The sequence below is a fragment of the Pseudorca crassidens genome, chromosome 10, assembly GCF_039906515.1.
Source record: "Pseudorca crassidens isolate mPseCra1 chromosome 10, mPseCra1.hap1, whole genome shotgun sequence".
Classification (NCBI taxonomy): domain Eukaryota; kingdom Metazoa; phylum Chordata; class Mammalia; order Artiodactyla; family Delphinidae; genus Pseudorca; species Pseudorca crassidens.
Genome location: NC_090305.1, coordinates 33,810,408 through 33,824,532, shown reverse-complemented (window position 1 = coordinate 33,824,532; position 14,125 = coordinate 33,810,408). Strand labels below are relative to the sequence as shown.

The window sequence follows — 14,125 nt, the reverse complement described above, 5'->3', positions numbered from 1 at the left end:
GAAATGACAAATTTGGAGTGCTTCCTTTTAGCCCGCGCATTCTATGACTTTTCATGGAGACTTTTGGGGAGCCCCATTCCTTAAAGCTACGCATCCCCTGCTGAGTGAGACCCTACCCCACCCCCACAGGCTAGGCAGCCCCATCCTCAGCATCCTCCTCCTGAGCCAACGAAGTGATCACTCAGAGACCACCTGTGACTGGCGGTGGGCCAGCCGAAGGCCAGGAGGGAGCCGGAGGTGGAACCCGACCAGGCGAGGTTGGAGCTGGACGGCGCTCCTTGCCCGGCAGATGACGCGGACTCGCAGCCCGGGAGTTCTCGCTCCCGGCGTCTTACCAAGCTTAAGCCACTGCGCCCTCTGTCGGCGAGTAGCCAGCGGAAATGCGAGGCCGGAAGTTGCGTGATCTGCTGGCGCCGACAAGCGGCGTGGTGAGAGACCTTGCGGAGGGTTGGGGTGCTGCTATGGCTTCCAGTGGGGCCGGCGTGATCGCTGCGGGCTCGGCAAATGAAGCTCCCGAAATCCCAGACAACGTGGGAGACTGGCTTCGGGGCGTCTACCGCTTCGCCACCGATAGGAATGACTTCCGCAGGTAACCGAGGCACGGGACCTTGGTCGCTCTCCTGCCCTTCGCGCACGTATACATACCGGCCAGGTTTCCTTCTTCGCCGAGCCTGGGCCCTCCGGATTATTTACACCGCCAATATCTCGGCCTTTTCGTGGCTCTGGCTGTGCTTTGCTGAGGTCCTTGACCGGGAGAGTTCCCGTGCGGCCAGAGCGCTCCTTTCAGTCACCGGGCTCTGTCTAGAGAATCTCACCCTGCCCGCGGAGACCCGGGGAGAGGAGGCGCCAACACGTAAACAGGCTTTTCGGCCCTGGACGAGTACCTAATTGGGTTTTGCATTTGACCCTACTCTTACTAGACGTAGAAACGAACCTTAAATAACCATGTGGGTCTTGGGCAACCTATTATGTAACGATCGATGCTCTTGTGATTCTAAAGTGTTTTTGCCTTGGGAGGGGGCGGTTTCCAGGGTGGTGATGGGAAGCTTCCCCCCACCCCCCAGCCCATCTTTTACTGACCAAAGACACGTGACTCAGTGACCACAGGGTTAAAGGGATGCATTTTTTCCAGGAACTTGATCCTCAATTTGGGACTCTTTGCTGCCGGAGTTTGGCTGGCCAGGAATTTGAGTGACATTGACCTAATGGCACCTCAGCCTGGGGTGTAGCCGTAAAGGTAAGCATTAACCAATGTTCTGCCTGTTTTAGGAGTCCTAGAGACTGGGATAAGAAATAATTTATATCAGCTATTCACAAAATAATAGATGAGACTTGATGTAAAACCCTTGGCTATTCCTAGTTAGATGTGTCTCCAGATGTTCCAAGGGATGAGTCTCTTACCAATTTCCCTCTAGTGATTTTACATTTCTAATGCCACGTGTTGTCTGACTGCAGACACATGGAACCCGTGCTGTACTCGAACCTTCCAAAAACAGAGCCTCCGATCTGTGACCGTCACAAGACTTGCCCTGATGGCGGCTGAAGTTTGATTCAGATGGGCACCTTTCCTTCCCTGCTTGATTTCCTTTTCTTTGCTGGGTCCACTCAGAACACCCTTCTCTGGTCAGCAGGTAGGGTTCAGCTAAAGTGTTGTCCTGTGTTCTGTAAAGTTCTGTACATAGTTCCAAAGTTTCTGCAGGGGATGATCTTTGCTCTTGTCCTGAGGAATATTCTAATGGTATTTTAACAAATAAAGACTGTACACAAAGACAGCCATTTTATTCTTTTAATAAGAAACTTCGGCTTACAAAAACAAGGTGTAAAAAGTCAAGATTTACAAAAATCATAAAAACATGATTTATATTTCACACTCGAGAGAGACAGGAACAAGCCCCAAACATGGATTGTAACAGAGATGGTTTGCTTCATATTAAAAAAGAAAAGGAAACTGTAGCCACCGTTCATTGATGTTAGCATAGGATGAAGCATATTGTTGAGGAATTTCCATTTTTGAGCAGTACTAAGGGAAGAAGTCATTTGGTGTTGCATAGCATTTTAGTGCACTGGGTGGGTTTTCCAGGCACCAGGGAGGCATTGTTGCTGTAGTACAGTGGGATTTGAGGGCAGTGAGGTGCAGGTAGAGGCAAAGGGTAAGTAAGCCTGGGCAGTGGGCACTGAAGTGACACTGCTTGAGGAAGCTGCTTCCTTCACAAGGAAATAGATTATTTTCTGACCCTAAAATTCATGGTAGTGCCACTGTCCAGGAGTGTGGGGTTCTTTGGAAATGGAATATGTAAGGAACTGGCATGGAAAGAATCACATAGGCTTAGCAAGGTGTGGACATAGTGACAGGCTCCCCTTGGCAATTTTTCTAGTTGATTTGCTCTACTAGGCATTTAAAAAAAATACATACTGCTTTTCCGTGCCGAGTCTCTTACGGAACTGGTATGGGATTAAAGGACATGAATTGGAAAGGAGGGTCAGTATAAATGCACCACAGTGGCCTAATTGTTAGTTGACAGGTGTTGTCTCTAGCAATCTGTTCACTAAAGGTAAATAGAATAAAATGGTCCTTCTTGATCCTGCTGGCATAAATGTGGTTAAGAAAGCTGTTAGGGAATTAGATTTTTTATATGTTAAAGAAAAGCACCATTCTCTTATGAGCATTAATCAGGGAGGAGGTCCCATCTCTCAGGAGGAAGGAGTTTGAGCTTGTATGAATTCAGGCCTGTGGCTGGCTTAACATGAAGGCAGGATCCTTTAAGAGTCTACACGGGGACCACAGATGCTCTGACAAGTTCATATCTGGTGAGGAAAGGTAACATACGTAGAGCAAGGCTTAGGTTTAAAGCCATCACCCCCGCAAATGGTGACCAGGAAGGAAACTTTTAAATCCCTTCAGCCTGCATCAGACCACTGTGCTAAGACTAGAAATACGAGCACCTCCTGTTCTTTATAGGAGTGAAACGTACATCCTTGAAGTCTGCTACCTGATCTATTCATAATTGTGAACAGTTCTATTTGATAAAAATTTTCAAAGCTAAAAATCAAAATCTGGCCAAAATTAAAGACATGGCAGCTTCCAAAAGCATAATTCAAGTTTCACTTAAAATTTAATGTTTTAGCTTCAAGTAACAGTGCCACTGTTGGTTTATAAAGCCATAAAGCTGGTAAGGTAAAGTTTCATTTAAACTGCCTTAATTCCCGAAAGTGATAAGAATTTTGCAGATTAAAGCTACCAAATCTACAATTTCCTCAAATTCTGATGAATAATTATTCCATAAATGAAAGTGCTGGTTTTCATCATTTCAACACAACATTTCTCCTCAAGGGAATTGTTTCACATCCTGTCATACGGTGTTTAGCCCAGGCTAGTTAACACCGTGTGACAGGATGTAAACACATAACATAGTATGACAGTACTATGAAAATCTCTTACACAACCTAGTTAGATTTGAAATAGAAACATGCCAGCAGAATTCAGTATGGAGAAAGTCCACAAAAATGACCATTCACTTCAATGCTCTAGTGGCTATGGTGTACTTAGAGCAGTGTTTGGGTTGAGTACACAGTGGTTAAAGTCAAAGCCCTAGACCAAGAAAATGGTGAATTTAAACGTGGAAGATATAAAATAAACTCACAGTCATATTCAGAAGGTGCTTTTCAGCTTAGTGCTAACTTCAAAAAAGAATCTGAACCACCAGGGAGATTCATACTTACCTGGTAAAGAAACTAAGTGGCCATGGGAGGTTTTATTCCAAAGATACAACCCCCTCACCTAATTAGGCTGAGGGATCCAATTATTATATGTGCTTCGAGTGGTAAGCTTTTTAAACACCCTTTGGTGAAGTCTTGGAAACCTTAAGGTGGGAGTAAAAGGAACATGCTGTGTTTATAGCCCTGCAGGTGAGCAGGCTGGGTCTCTTCCCCTTCCACAGCCACTCAGCACCATCCCAGTCAGCAGCTGCCAGGGAGTGGGGCTGGGGAGCTGGGACGGGTTCTTTGAGCCTTCTTTTTTGCATATTACACAGTGCACTGGCTTGCCTTACAATCTAAAGTTTCACATATAGGGGACTGTGTTCTACACTGCTTCCTGAAATTTTGTGCAAAAGAACTTCAGAACTAATGAAGGTACCATTTCAGGAGGAACCGTTTCTGTTTGACTTCTACCATACGTTGCCCAGCATTAGAAAAACTAAAAGACCTTCTTCTGAATATTTGTGCTCTCCCAACCAGCTGGAAAAGCAGCCCTTCCACTTATAAGATATAATCCCAGATAGGAATACAGTATATGTTTAGGAAGGGGTAGCCCTCCCAGCCTGATTTTAAAAAGGCCTGAGCTAATGATTGGAACATAAAATGGGTGGTAAAAAAGAATGGGGTACATAGTCTGCCTTGAAAAGGAGACACTGATGAATAATCAAACACAAAGATTTTGGATATTACAATTAAAATTTCAGAACTTGCTGGTAAGAATAATTTGCTTTTACACACACAAGATATGAAATGCTTTTAAAAAGTCTGACACCAAATGTCCTTTACACTATACAGATCCATTTGCCACTTGAAACGACAAGAAGGAATCCTTTCCCTTAATCTTTTCAATCCCATGCAAACCATAATTGGGTACAAGGCACCAAATTTTATGAATTGTATAAAATTAGTTCACAAAGCTTTATCAGTAAGTAAAACAAACTCCATTTCTCCCTCCCTGTCCACCCACATCCCAACCCCAAACACCCAACCAGGTTTTCATTCTGTACTACTGTTGACCTCTCTTGTGTTTACGCTGGGACCTGGCTAGGGCCATGCTCCACTGCCAGTCAACCCACCTCATTAGTTCTTGCACTCTGATGGAACTGTAAGCATAGCCTGAGCGGGGAACTCATACAATCATTGACTCTAGAAGCCTTGCCATTAAAAACAAAAATAAACTCTGCTATTGAGTCCATAGGACACATTAACACTTCTATAGTTTCCAATTTTATTCATGACATTGTAAGAGACATCTGGAAATTCTTTACAGTGTGGCACTGCCCCCATCAGCCTGAGAGGGACTGGATCAAAGCAGGCAAGAGGTCTGCCCACCTTTAAATAAGAGTTCAGTTCTTGGCCATTGAGGGCATTCCTAATCTTTTTTTTTTTTTTTTTTTAATAAAAAAAAACAAACACTAGCATGGATGCTCTCAGAGGCAACCACAAGTATGAGGGTCAAGCTAGATTGAGGTAAAATCCTTTTTGAGGGGCCAGGGTGCATTCACCTTGGCTGGCTACAGCAAAAAGTAAACACACCAGCCAACTACAAAGGGTTCCTAGAACGGGACTCCAACTACTTGTCTGGGAAAGAAGCAGGCTCGTAAGGTTCAGTTAGGAGATCTTGGGTTTGATTTGGCAGCATCTAGTCAACTTCTACCCGGTTCTTATTTTCTTCTCTTTACAATGTTTCGACTTAAAGTAAGATGCAACTAAGAAATTCATCTACTTCCAGTATGTAAATAAATTAAAGGCAAAGGGACATTTCCCTCACAACAGCCATTGGCTTATGCAGCAGGAAACGCTTTTCTTTAATTAAAATCTCCATAAATACTAACTTCTCAACAGCGTCTAGTGCTGCTGCCTCTGGGTACCTGAGGTGTCTCACTGCAGGGGCACCTTCAAGTGTGTGCAGCTCATTGAGGTATTGGTTTCTATTCCAACTCATTTTAAATGATTTTGTTAATTTGATACAATGTGTGCTCAGCTAATTTAAGCACTTATTTTACAAAGTCCTTTGCTTAATAATCCTTAATACTTGGTATAAAACTATTTTTAAGAATTAAATTTGAAGATCTTTTAATTTTCTATTAGATGTTTATTTTTCTTGTTTTCCCCTGGACAGCCTGAGGGATGAAGTAGATGCTCTATTAGTACTTCTCCATTTGTAAGTTCTCTTTTTCTAGAATAATAAATACAGCATTCAATGGAAGATGAGGCACAATTTATATTTTCCTTCCCTTTTTACTCCCCTTGGGTTTTTTTGAGTTAATGCGCTTTTCTCTTGCCACCAAAAGTCATCACCAATCATGCCAACTTAAAAATATGGATCTAGAGGATACAGCCTCACATCAGAGCCTCTGACAGCATGGGCAGCTGTGACACTTTAAAACAGTGTCCAGGTGAGGGTAAGCCCGGGCCAAGCTTGTACAAAGAAGCCTGCAGTAGACAATATAAACCAAATAGCATAAAAAATGCCATACGCTATCGCTTCCAAATAAAAGCTAAATATTACAGAAACCTCACAGTGTTGGAAAAAGCAAGTTTAATTTAAAATATAGTCACTCCTCTTCCTTATCAGGGTGAGCCATTTTCTGTCTGATTTCCTCCAAGTCTCAGTGCTGTCTGGCAGGTCCTATGGGAGAATTCATCTCAAAAGAGGTCAACAGCAAATGCTACAGATCTGCTTGGGAAATGTGGTTCCTCAACATCGCTAAACCTTTGAATCTCATTCTTCAGCCTTTCTTTTCCCAACTTCCCATCCCTCCCAAACTCCCTTCACATCCATCCTCTTCAGGTGGCAACTGTACTTCTACCTGAATTGAAATGTTAGTATGACATACTCAGTCAAAAGATGAGCATTCAGAGTGACAGGCTGAGGCGGGCTGCAGCACTCCCACAGTGAGAGTTACGGTTTGCATTCACTTTTACTAGTGAGTCTAAGCGAAGGACTGAGAAGGGAAATTCAGTGGTGCCTGATAGGGCAGAGAGTTTCCATCTGGGCAATTTCATGCCACTTAGAAACTGACCCAGTTTAAAAAAGAAAGATATATTTTACTAGCACTGGAGTTAAGGACAGGGCACTCTTGCTTTTTTCTCTGATGGATTGAGTGTGGGTGGGTAAAGAAACAGTAGGGATTAGCAGATTTTGGAGGAAACAGGCCAGGACTGTCAACAATAAACTGTTCAGACATACAGGAGGAGGATTCCTAAGCCTTAGAAAAGCAAAAGCTCCCACATCTTGTGAACAGGAAATAAGCTGCAGGTTAAGAAAAGCTGCATGCTGCACCAGGGTGAAATGGGTGACGGGCATTTAGATAAGCCCTGGGCCACTGGCTATCCCCCACCTCCACCCCCAACTGAGTTCTGAGAAGGCCTCAGACAACTGACCCAAAGACCAATTTAAACCAAACTATGTGCTTGCCCTAGACCTGAACCAGGGATTTGCTACAGAACTAGGTAGCCAGGAGTGCCCTTAGGCTCAGTGTGCCACAGAGAACATGTCATGTACCAGTTTCTTGCTTCCCCATGTGAACTGCTCCTTCTTTAGAATGAAGGCATGTTCATGCCATCTCAGAAGATGTGGTATGATTAAATGACAGCAGCAGCCAGGGAGAGTATGACACATGAAAAACCTCCCATTTCACATGGAGAAATTTCCTCCATGCATCTCATTCCATTCTTCAACTGCTATCCCCTAAAAAAGGAAGTCTGCAGATTTTTAACCCTTGAGGGCTACTTCCTTCGTAGGAAAAAATCCTTAGACTTCACCTTCCGCCTTGGAACCAATCCTATCCAGCAAGCTGCCAGCCCAGGGCCCCTCCTTGCGTGCTCTGTCGAGGGCTGCTCACATCAGGAGGGTTCTGGTGCTGCAAGAGTCCTGATTAGCAGGGGAATCATGTAATAGAAAGAACATGGCTGGATATGACCAATTTACTCCCTCTTTCCTCCACCCAGATCCCTCTATATTCAGAAGCAACTGATGAAAGAGTCTTCATAGAAGTTACTCCTTTTGATTTGTTTTAACGAAGGAGGGAATTTCTAAACCCATTTAAAAGAAAGTTGCTACAAATTTTATGATAGCACACGAGTCACCTGGCACCTTCTGCTCTAGACCCAGTGACGCAAACCTAGTAATCTGTTCCTGCAGTAAACCTTATTTCCTATACGAGGAAAGATGTATAGAAACCAAGAGTTTAAAAGCAAGCCAGTCCTTGATACGTGCCTCCCATTCAGGGGAAGGTCCGTGGTCTGCCCTCATCGTTGTTGCTGGACTGCACCTGAGTTTGGAGTTGGGTTTCTGAGATTCTTGCATTGCCCTGAACTGTTCTTTGAGTGTAAAAAAGGATGTAGGCTTGAGTTTTGCACACTTCCTCGACACTGCATACATTCAGCTTTGAGTCATTGCAGTGGACCCAAAAACCTAGGAAACCAAATGAAAGAAAGAGAGAAAATGACTACCCAACTTATATTTCAGTCATCAGGCAAACAAGGAGATGAGGAAAGGGACAGAGGAGCTCTGAATAGATCCAACCCTTGATTGTTGGTGGTGGACGAAGAGAAAAGTAAATGAAACCAACAGACTTCCCTGAAACCACTGGTTTTAACCCCGCAAGCCCCACCACAATACTGCTTGCAGTATCGACCGACTATAATTTTTGTCCTCATTTCATTTCATTCAGTCTTCTTCACTGCCCATTAGGGTTTTCTACAAAGACAGGAGACTGGGGGCTAAGAGATGGGAAAAGGAGGAGGAAGAGAGGGGGAGTGTAAATAGAAGTGATAAAGGAACACTTAGAAGGAATAAAAAGTTATTTTTTACAGGCTCCCTCTGGCTACCCCAAGGGCTGAGGGGTTCAGGATGGGTACACTACTGAAAACACATTCGCAGCCCACCTGCCTCAGCGCGGTAGCTGGGAGGCTCTGCTCTGAGGGCAAGGACTGAAGGCTCCTTGGGAAGGGCCTTTTTAGTAAGTGCTCAGTAAGTGTCCTCAGCTTTGTTATGAGCTGAGGCTAGTGAGATTCCATGAAGTTAGATGGGTCATATTGTTTCTGCAAAACCAAGAATGAAACTGAAGTCTGCAGCAGAAGTATTAGTAACAACAATAACCTCTAACATTAACTGACCATTACATACTAGACACGGTGCTCAGCACTTTTACATGTTAGTTCCTGTCAATTCTTAGAACAATCAAATGTTGTTACTTAGTGATATATCCAAAATTTGAATCCATCTTTCGTAATTCTTTCCCCTGGATTTTAATGTATGTAATATCCCCCTATAGATTAAATAAAAGGAATGAAATGTGGACAAACCAACCCTTTTTTGTGTCCCCCACCCCACAGAGTAAAGCGCACGCACCTCCCTCTGTGTTGTAGCAATAGGCTGTGTAGTGTCCTGAGCCAAACCCTTTCCCGTGATGCATGACCACTGCGGAGAGATCATAGGCAAAGGTCTCTTTGTCAAGAGAGGAGAGCATGTCCCTGCAGCAGTAAGGTTCCATGGTTAATACCTGGTCAAAGACGACATGGACCCCAATCTTCTCTCGGTGATTACGGCCAGACCACCTAGAACATGGATATAAACTTCTTACTAGTAAGAAATGGCATGTGTGATCAGAGGCAGAGGTAGGTAAAACAGGGAACGGAGAAAATTTAACCTTCTGGATTTGGTTTTCTTTTACAACAAGACAGTGGTAATCAATGTTCACATATATTTCCTGTGAATATTGCATGTTCTCTGAAACTAGAAATCCCTGAACAAGCAATTCAGGCAATACTCTTTTTGTACTTTACCTCCTGCCCTCCTTTTCACAGATTATCTCATACTTTATTCTGAAGATGAATCTATAAAAGCCTAAGCGAGGCTAGGAAATGTTCAAGCACAGACACCCAAGTGCAGGCTAGCTGATTAAATAGGACCATGAGAGCAGAAGCCCAGTCCTGGCCCCCGACATCAGCTTGCTTCACTGGGCATGAACCATACACTCCATGGAAAGCATGAGGCCTCTAGGAAACAGGCTTCTCCTCCCAACACCGAAGAAGACATCTGCCTTTGCCAAAGCCTTTGAAGTAGCTATTCCCACAGCTCACAGCCACCTGGGATGCCCCAGAGCAAGCTCACCTGAATCTTTTAAGGTGCAGCCGGAGGACCTGAGGTAGTCTGTAGATCATTAACTGCTTTCTAGCTTCACTCAGAACAAGGGGTTTTGGATTGGATTTTCGTCGTTTGCCTATATGGTTTGGGAAGGCATAAGACATACATTGTGAGGAGACTCATTCTTTCCGAGCTATGGCAGAGACAGTGACTTGCCACTCGATATGCATTCTTCTTATTTCTCAGTATTAAACCTCAATTATATTTGGGGCAGCAATGTGACCCTCTCTAAGACTGCATTTCCCAGCCTCGCATGCCTGCACGGAGTGGCCATGGAAGTTCTGGTTGAGATGAAAGGAGTGATTGTGTGGCACTCTTGGGATGGCTGCTTAAAGAAGGCTGACTCAGTTGTAAGGTGCATCCTTTGTCCTTCCCACTGTCTGAAAGGAATCTCAGTTTCCTTTCCTGTGAAATGGGGGATAATGCATATATTTCAGCTTTAGGGAAAAGGTAAGAGGACACAGGATTACTAAAGGACAGCGTGTTTAAACAGATTTTTCCCCCATGCTTGTGGCCTATACAAATATTTAGAAAAGAAACTGCTGGTTTTATATTTTTATTGTTTTTTTAAAAAATATTTATTTATTTATTTGACTGCACTGGGTCTTAGTTGTGGCATACATGTGGGATCTAGTTCCCTGACCAGGGATCGAACCTGGGCCCCCTGCATTGGGAGCATGGAGTCTTACCCACTGGACCACCAGGAAAGTCCCTGGTTTTATATTTTTATGCCATACCTATTTTCTGAAACATGTTTCTTGGTAACAGCACACTGCTAGACATGCAGGACAAGGCTGACAGGCTGGCCAAATACACCCAGTCCAAAGCAGAACCAGTGCTTGAGACTCCAATTTTGTTTCTAAAGATACTGAATTGTGGGTGAAATGCGTTTCTAAATTACAGCAAGCAAACAGTGGAAATGAAGTTCTCTTAATTTCCATCAGAAGCCTTCTCTATAACCATTTACTGATGACTGCTCTGTTACTATATTAATTAAATCGGTGAATGGATGGGAATATAAAATTAGTGGTCCACTGTGGTGCCTGCTGATTGTCTTTGAGCTGTTGAAATCATGGTCTCAGTGTCTGAAGAGCTTGGCATCTGATTTCGAAGTCCTGTCTGTACCACTCGTGAAAGGTAGCAAGTCACAGCCAGGTGACGTATCCAGGAGCTTTCTGTGACAATACGATGTGGAGCTGTTGCTTCTCATAATAGACTGCAGCTTTTACTAGGGCTGGTAGTCATGATATGTGAGAGCATGAGCGGAAAGAGAATTCAAAGAGGGGCCTGGCCTTATTTTACATTCCTGTTCACCAGCAGATTTTTGAAAATTACTGCAGCTCTGCCTGGGAATCCTGGCAGTGACTGCTACTCTCAGCAGAGGGAGTAAGTGAGCTAAGATGAAGACAATAATAGAATATGGCTTTGTTTCCCTAAAATGAAATTCACAAAGAAAAAGATATTACTGATTCAATTGAGATTGATCAGTTCTGTCTCCCATTTGATTAAGCTGGCCACACAGAAAGGTGGAAGACTGAAAGTTTTGAAACTTTCACAAGCAACAGATCAATGCATCTCATCCCTTCACCATAGCTTTCCTTCCCTGCTATTTGAACCTGTCTATAGAAATACTGAAAAATGGGCACAAATGGCAACTGGAAAAACAATCCTTTCTTGCAAAAATTAAAAAAAAGTACTTCTTGCATAATCTATCAAGTCCAAGAATGATATAGTTAAGGCTGTTAACATCCTTCTGTTCCTTACAAGTACAAAGCTTTATGAATCACTATTTTAAAAAGAAAAAACAATGTGGCAACCAGAAAAACAATCCTTTCTTGCAAAAGTAAAAAAAAAGTATTTCTTGCATAATCTATCAAGTCCAAGAATGATAGTTAAGGCTGTTAACATCCTTCTGTTCCTTACAAGTATAAAGCTTTATGAATCACTATTTTAAAAAGAAAAAACAATGTTCTAGTAAGATAATTTAAGTCACTGCCTTTATATCTCAATATGGAACAGGATAGGTGAGTTTATGGTTAACCAAATACAGCACTTCAAATTTTGTTTTAAAATGGCAAAATGATAGCAGGTGTGACTTGATTTTTATCCTGATTCTTCACAGAGAACAGGTTTCCCATGGTGTACTACTTTAAAAAACCATGTGCAGAAGTATTAAAAGGGCTACCGTAAAACTGTCGTTCCCAAAACTTGTAGTCCAGACTACAGTATGGCTGCAAATTGATTTCAGATCTCTCAACAATCCATTCATCTTAGTTTCCAAATCTCTATATGCCAGAAACCCAAACATCAGCTTCAAAGTATTTGCTCTGCATTTCCTCTGTCCATGCTGGGTTAGCAAAAGCAGTAAGTGTTAGTGTGGTAAGACATGGGGGTGGGGATGGGGGGTGCATAAGATACTCACAGAGCCATATAGAAAAAATTCCACTTTACAATTAAAGCCATGATAGAGAAATACTTCCTTATGACCCTTCTGAGATGTGAACCTTTCAGGCATGTGACAATAACTATGAAGCTGCCATAGAGCAATGCACCATATGACTTCCTTTCTTGGTTTCATTGTACTTTAAATCTACAAATTCAGGACAAAAGCACACTTTTCTGATACTACAGCCTCAAACAGGCTATGCCACCTGAACTTTAAATAAGAAATGTCAGGGCTTCCCTGGTGGCACAGTGGTTGAGAGTCCGCCTGCCGATGCAGGGGACACGGGTTCGTGCCCCGGTCCGGGAGGATCCCACATACCACGGAGTGGCTGGGCCCGTGAGCCATGGCCGCTGAGCCTGCGCGTCCGGAGCCTGTGCTCCGAAATGGGAGAGGCCACAACAGTGAGAGGCCCGCGTACTGCAAAAAACAAAACAAAACAAAAAAACCCACTCAATATGACAGTGTTACTTTTGACTAAAGTGGCAAGTGAAACACCTTAAACTGATATTCCAGTTACACACACCCACCCCTACCCCTGGCACTCACTGTTACATTGGTCACAAGCGTAGATTCTCCCTTCCAGAGCCTCTGTCTCTGTGAACTTGGCCAGCATCTCAGTGAGCAGGCACTGAGTCTGATTCAAAGGGATAAACCCCTTTTCTATGCAGTGATAGCGTTCAGGGAATTCCAGGGACAGATCCCAAAAGGGCTCGATGGTATTGGATTTGTAATTGCATGATACACATGTGACCTAAAGTGAAAAGATTGGTTTACAGGTTATATAACTTCCAAGCTTCCCACATACATTTTTGCTAGCACATAACAACCAAAACTAAGTGCATAGTTTTCCAAAAACATTTAACTGTAATATTAAAATAATAAACATAACTTTAAGAGAATTAGAGCATATTACTTCTGGTATGTATCTCTAACCATGACGCTAGCTGGAACTGGAAAAGCACACAGCAGTTATTACTACCTACCCCTTTCTCTCTTCTCTCATAAAGCATGCTTTGCCATTCAATGCTGCAGTATTACAGATGGAAGTTACCATGGAGGCAAGGCATCCTCAATCTGAGATGGAGAATTTGCAGATTCCTGTCTGCTTCTCTCATCCTCATACTCTTGTTCTCTCCAGACTTTGCTCCTTCCATCCAGTCCAACTTGCCTCTTTTTGCCCTGTTTCTTGCAGCATCCCTACACTGATCCCTTGTGATTAGACCTCCTCCCCCGCTCAAAGTACCTTGTGATCAGACCTCCTCCCCCGCTGTAACCTTCCCAGATGCACCTTTCTTCCTACAGACCCTCAGAGGGGTAGAGGAAGTGCTGAGAAATAGTCCCCTTTCACACGCTGAAAAATAAAAGCCTAAATAAACTTCCTCTTCCCATCCTACTCATACTCATCATTCTTTTAAAACCCTCAATACCCGGACACAAAACCTCAGTAGGATAGTGTAGAGGTTTTACCTGCATCTCTTTAAGTTGCCCACCTCTTTGCCTCTACAAATTCCTTCTGCATGTTCTCACAAAGCCTTATCTATGAGTCTTCACTCATGTCCTTAGATGGCTAAGGAAATGAAAGGTAACGGGGAACAGGAGGGAGACTTGCTTACCCTTTGGCATCCTCCGAGCCACCTCCCTCCCTTGTATGTAAAGAATGCCTTGGAAGGAAGAGTGCTCTTTCACAACAAGCATGGAACCAAGGTTATAGGCAAACTTCAATTTCCTAAAACTGATCAAAGGATGGCATGCCAACAATGGGTACTTGA

The 14,125-nt window shown here is 43.4% G+C and overlaps 2 protein-coding genes across 2 annotated transcripts in view; one reads left to right on the top strand and one right to left on the bottom strand.

Annotated features, from left to right (window-relative positions):
- The first annotated feature begins 380 nt into the window (after nt 1-380).
- TOMM6 (translocase of outer mitochondrial membrane 6) lies at nt 381-1,772 on the top strand. Its single transcript, XM_067752999.1, has 3 exons — nt 381-589; nt 1,133-1,237; nt 1,456-1,772. Exons 1-2 carry the CDS (start codon nt 381-383, stop codon nt 1,227-1,229), a joined length of 306 nt encoding a protein of 101 aa, XP_067609100.1. The 3' UTR covers nt 1,230-1,237; nt 1,456-1,772.
- USP49 (ubiquitin specific peptidase 49) overlaps nt 1,773-14,125 on the bottom strand; it is a 41,234-nt gene continuing 28,881 nt past the window's right edge. Inside the window, exons 3-6 of the mRNA XM_067752979.1 lie at nt 12,903-13,107; nt 9,878-9,986; nt 9,116-9,321; nt 1,773-8,176 (exon numbers count right to left, since the gene is read on the bottom strand). Coding sequence (XP_067609080.1) covers nt 7,986-8,176; nt 9,116-9,321; nt 9,878-9,986; nt 12,903-13,107 — 711 coding nt within the window. The 3' untranslated portion in view covers nt 1,773-7,985. The remainder of the gene's footprint in view (nt 8,177-9,115; nt 9,322-9,877; nt 9,987-12,902; nt 13,108-14,125) is intronic.

Coding starts and splice junctions, on each gene's coding strand:
- TOMM6 (XM_067752999.1), top strand. CDS start 381: ATGCGAGGCCGGAAGTTGCGTGATCTGCTGGCGCCGACAAGCGGCGTG. Junction 590..1,132: donor GATAGGAATGACTTCCGCAG/GTAACCGAGGCA, acceptor CATTTTTTCCAG/GAACTTGATCCTCAATTTGG.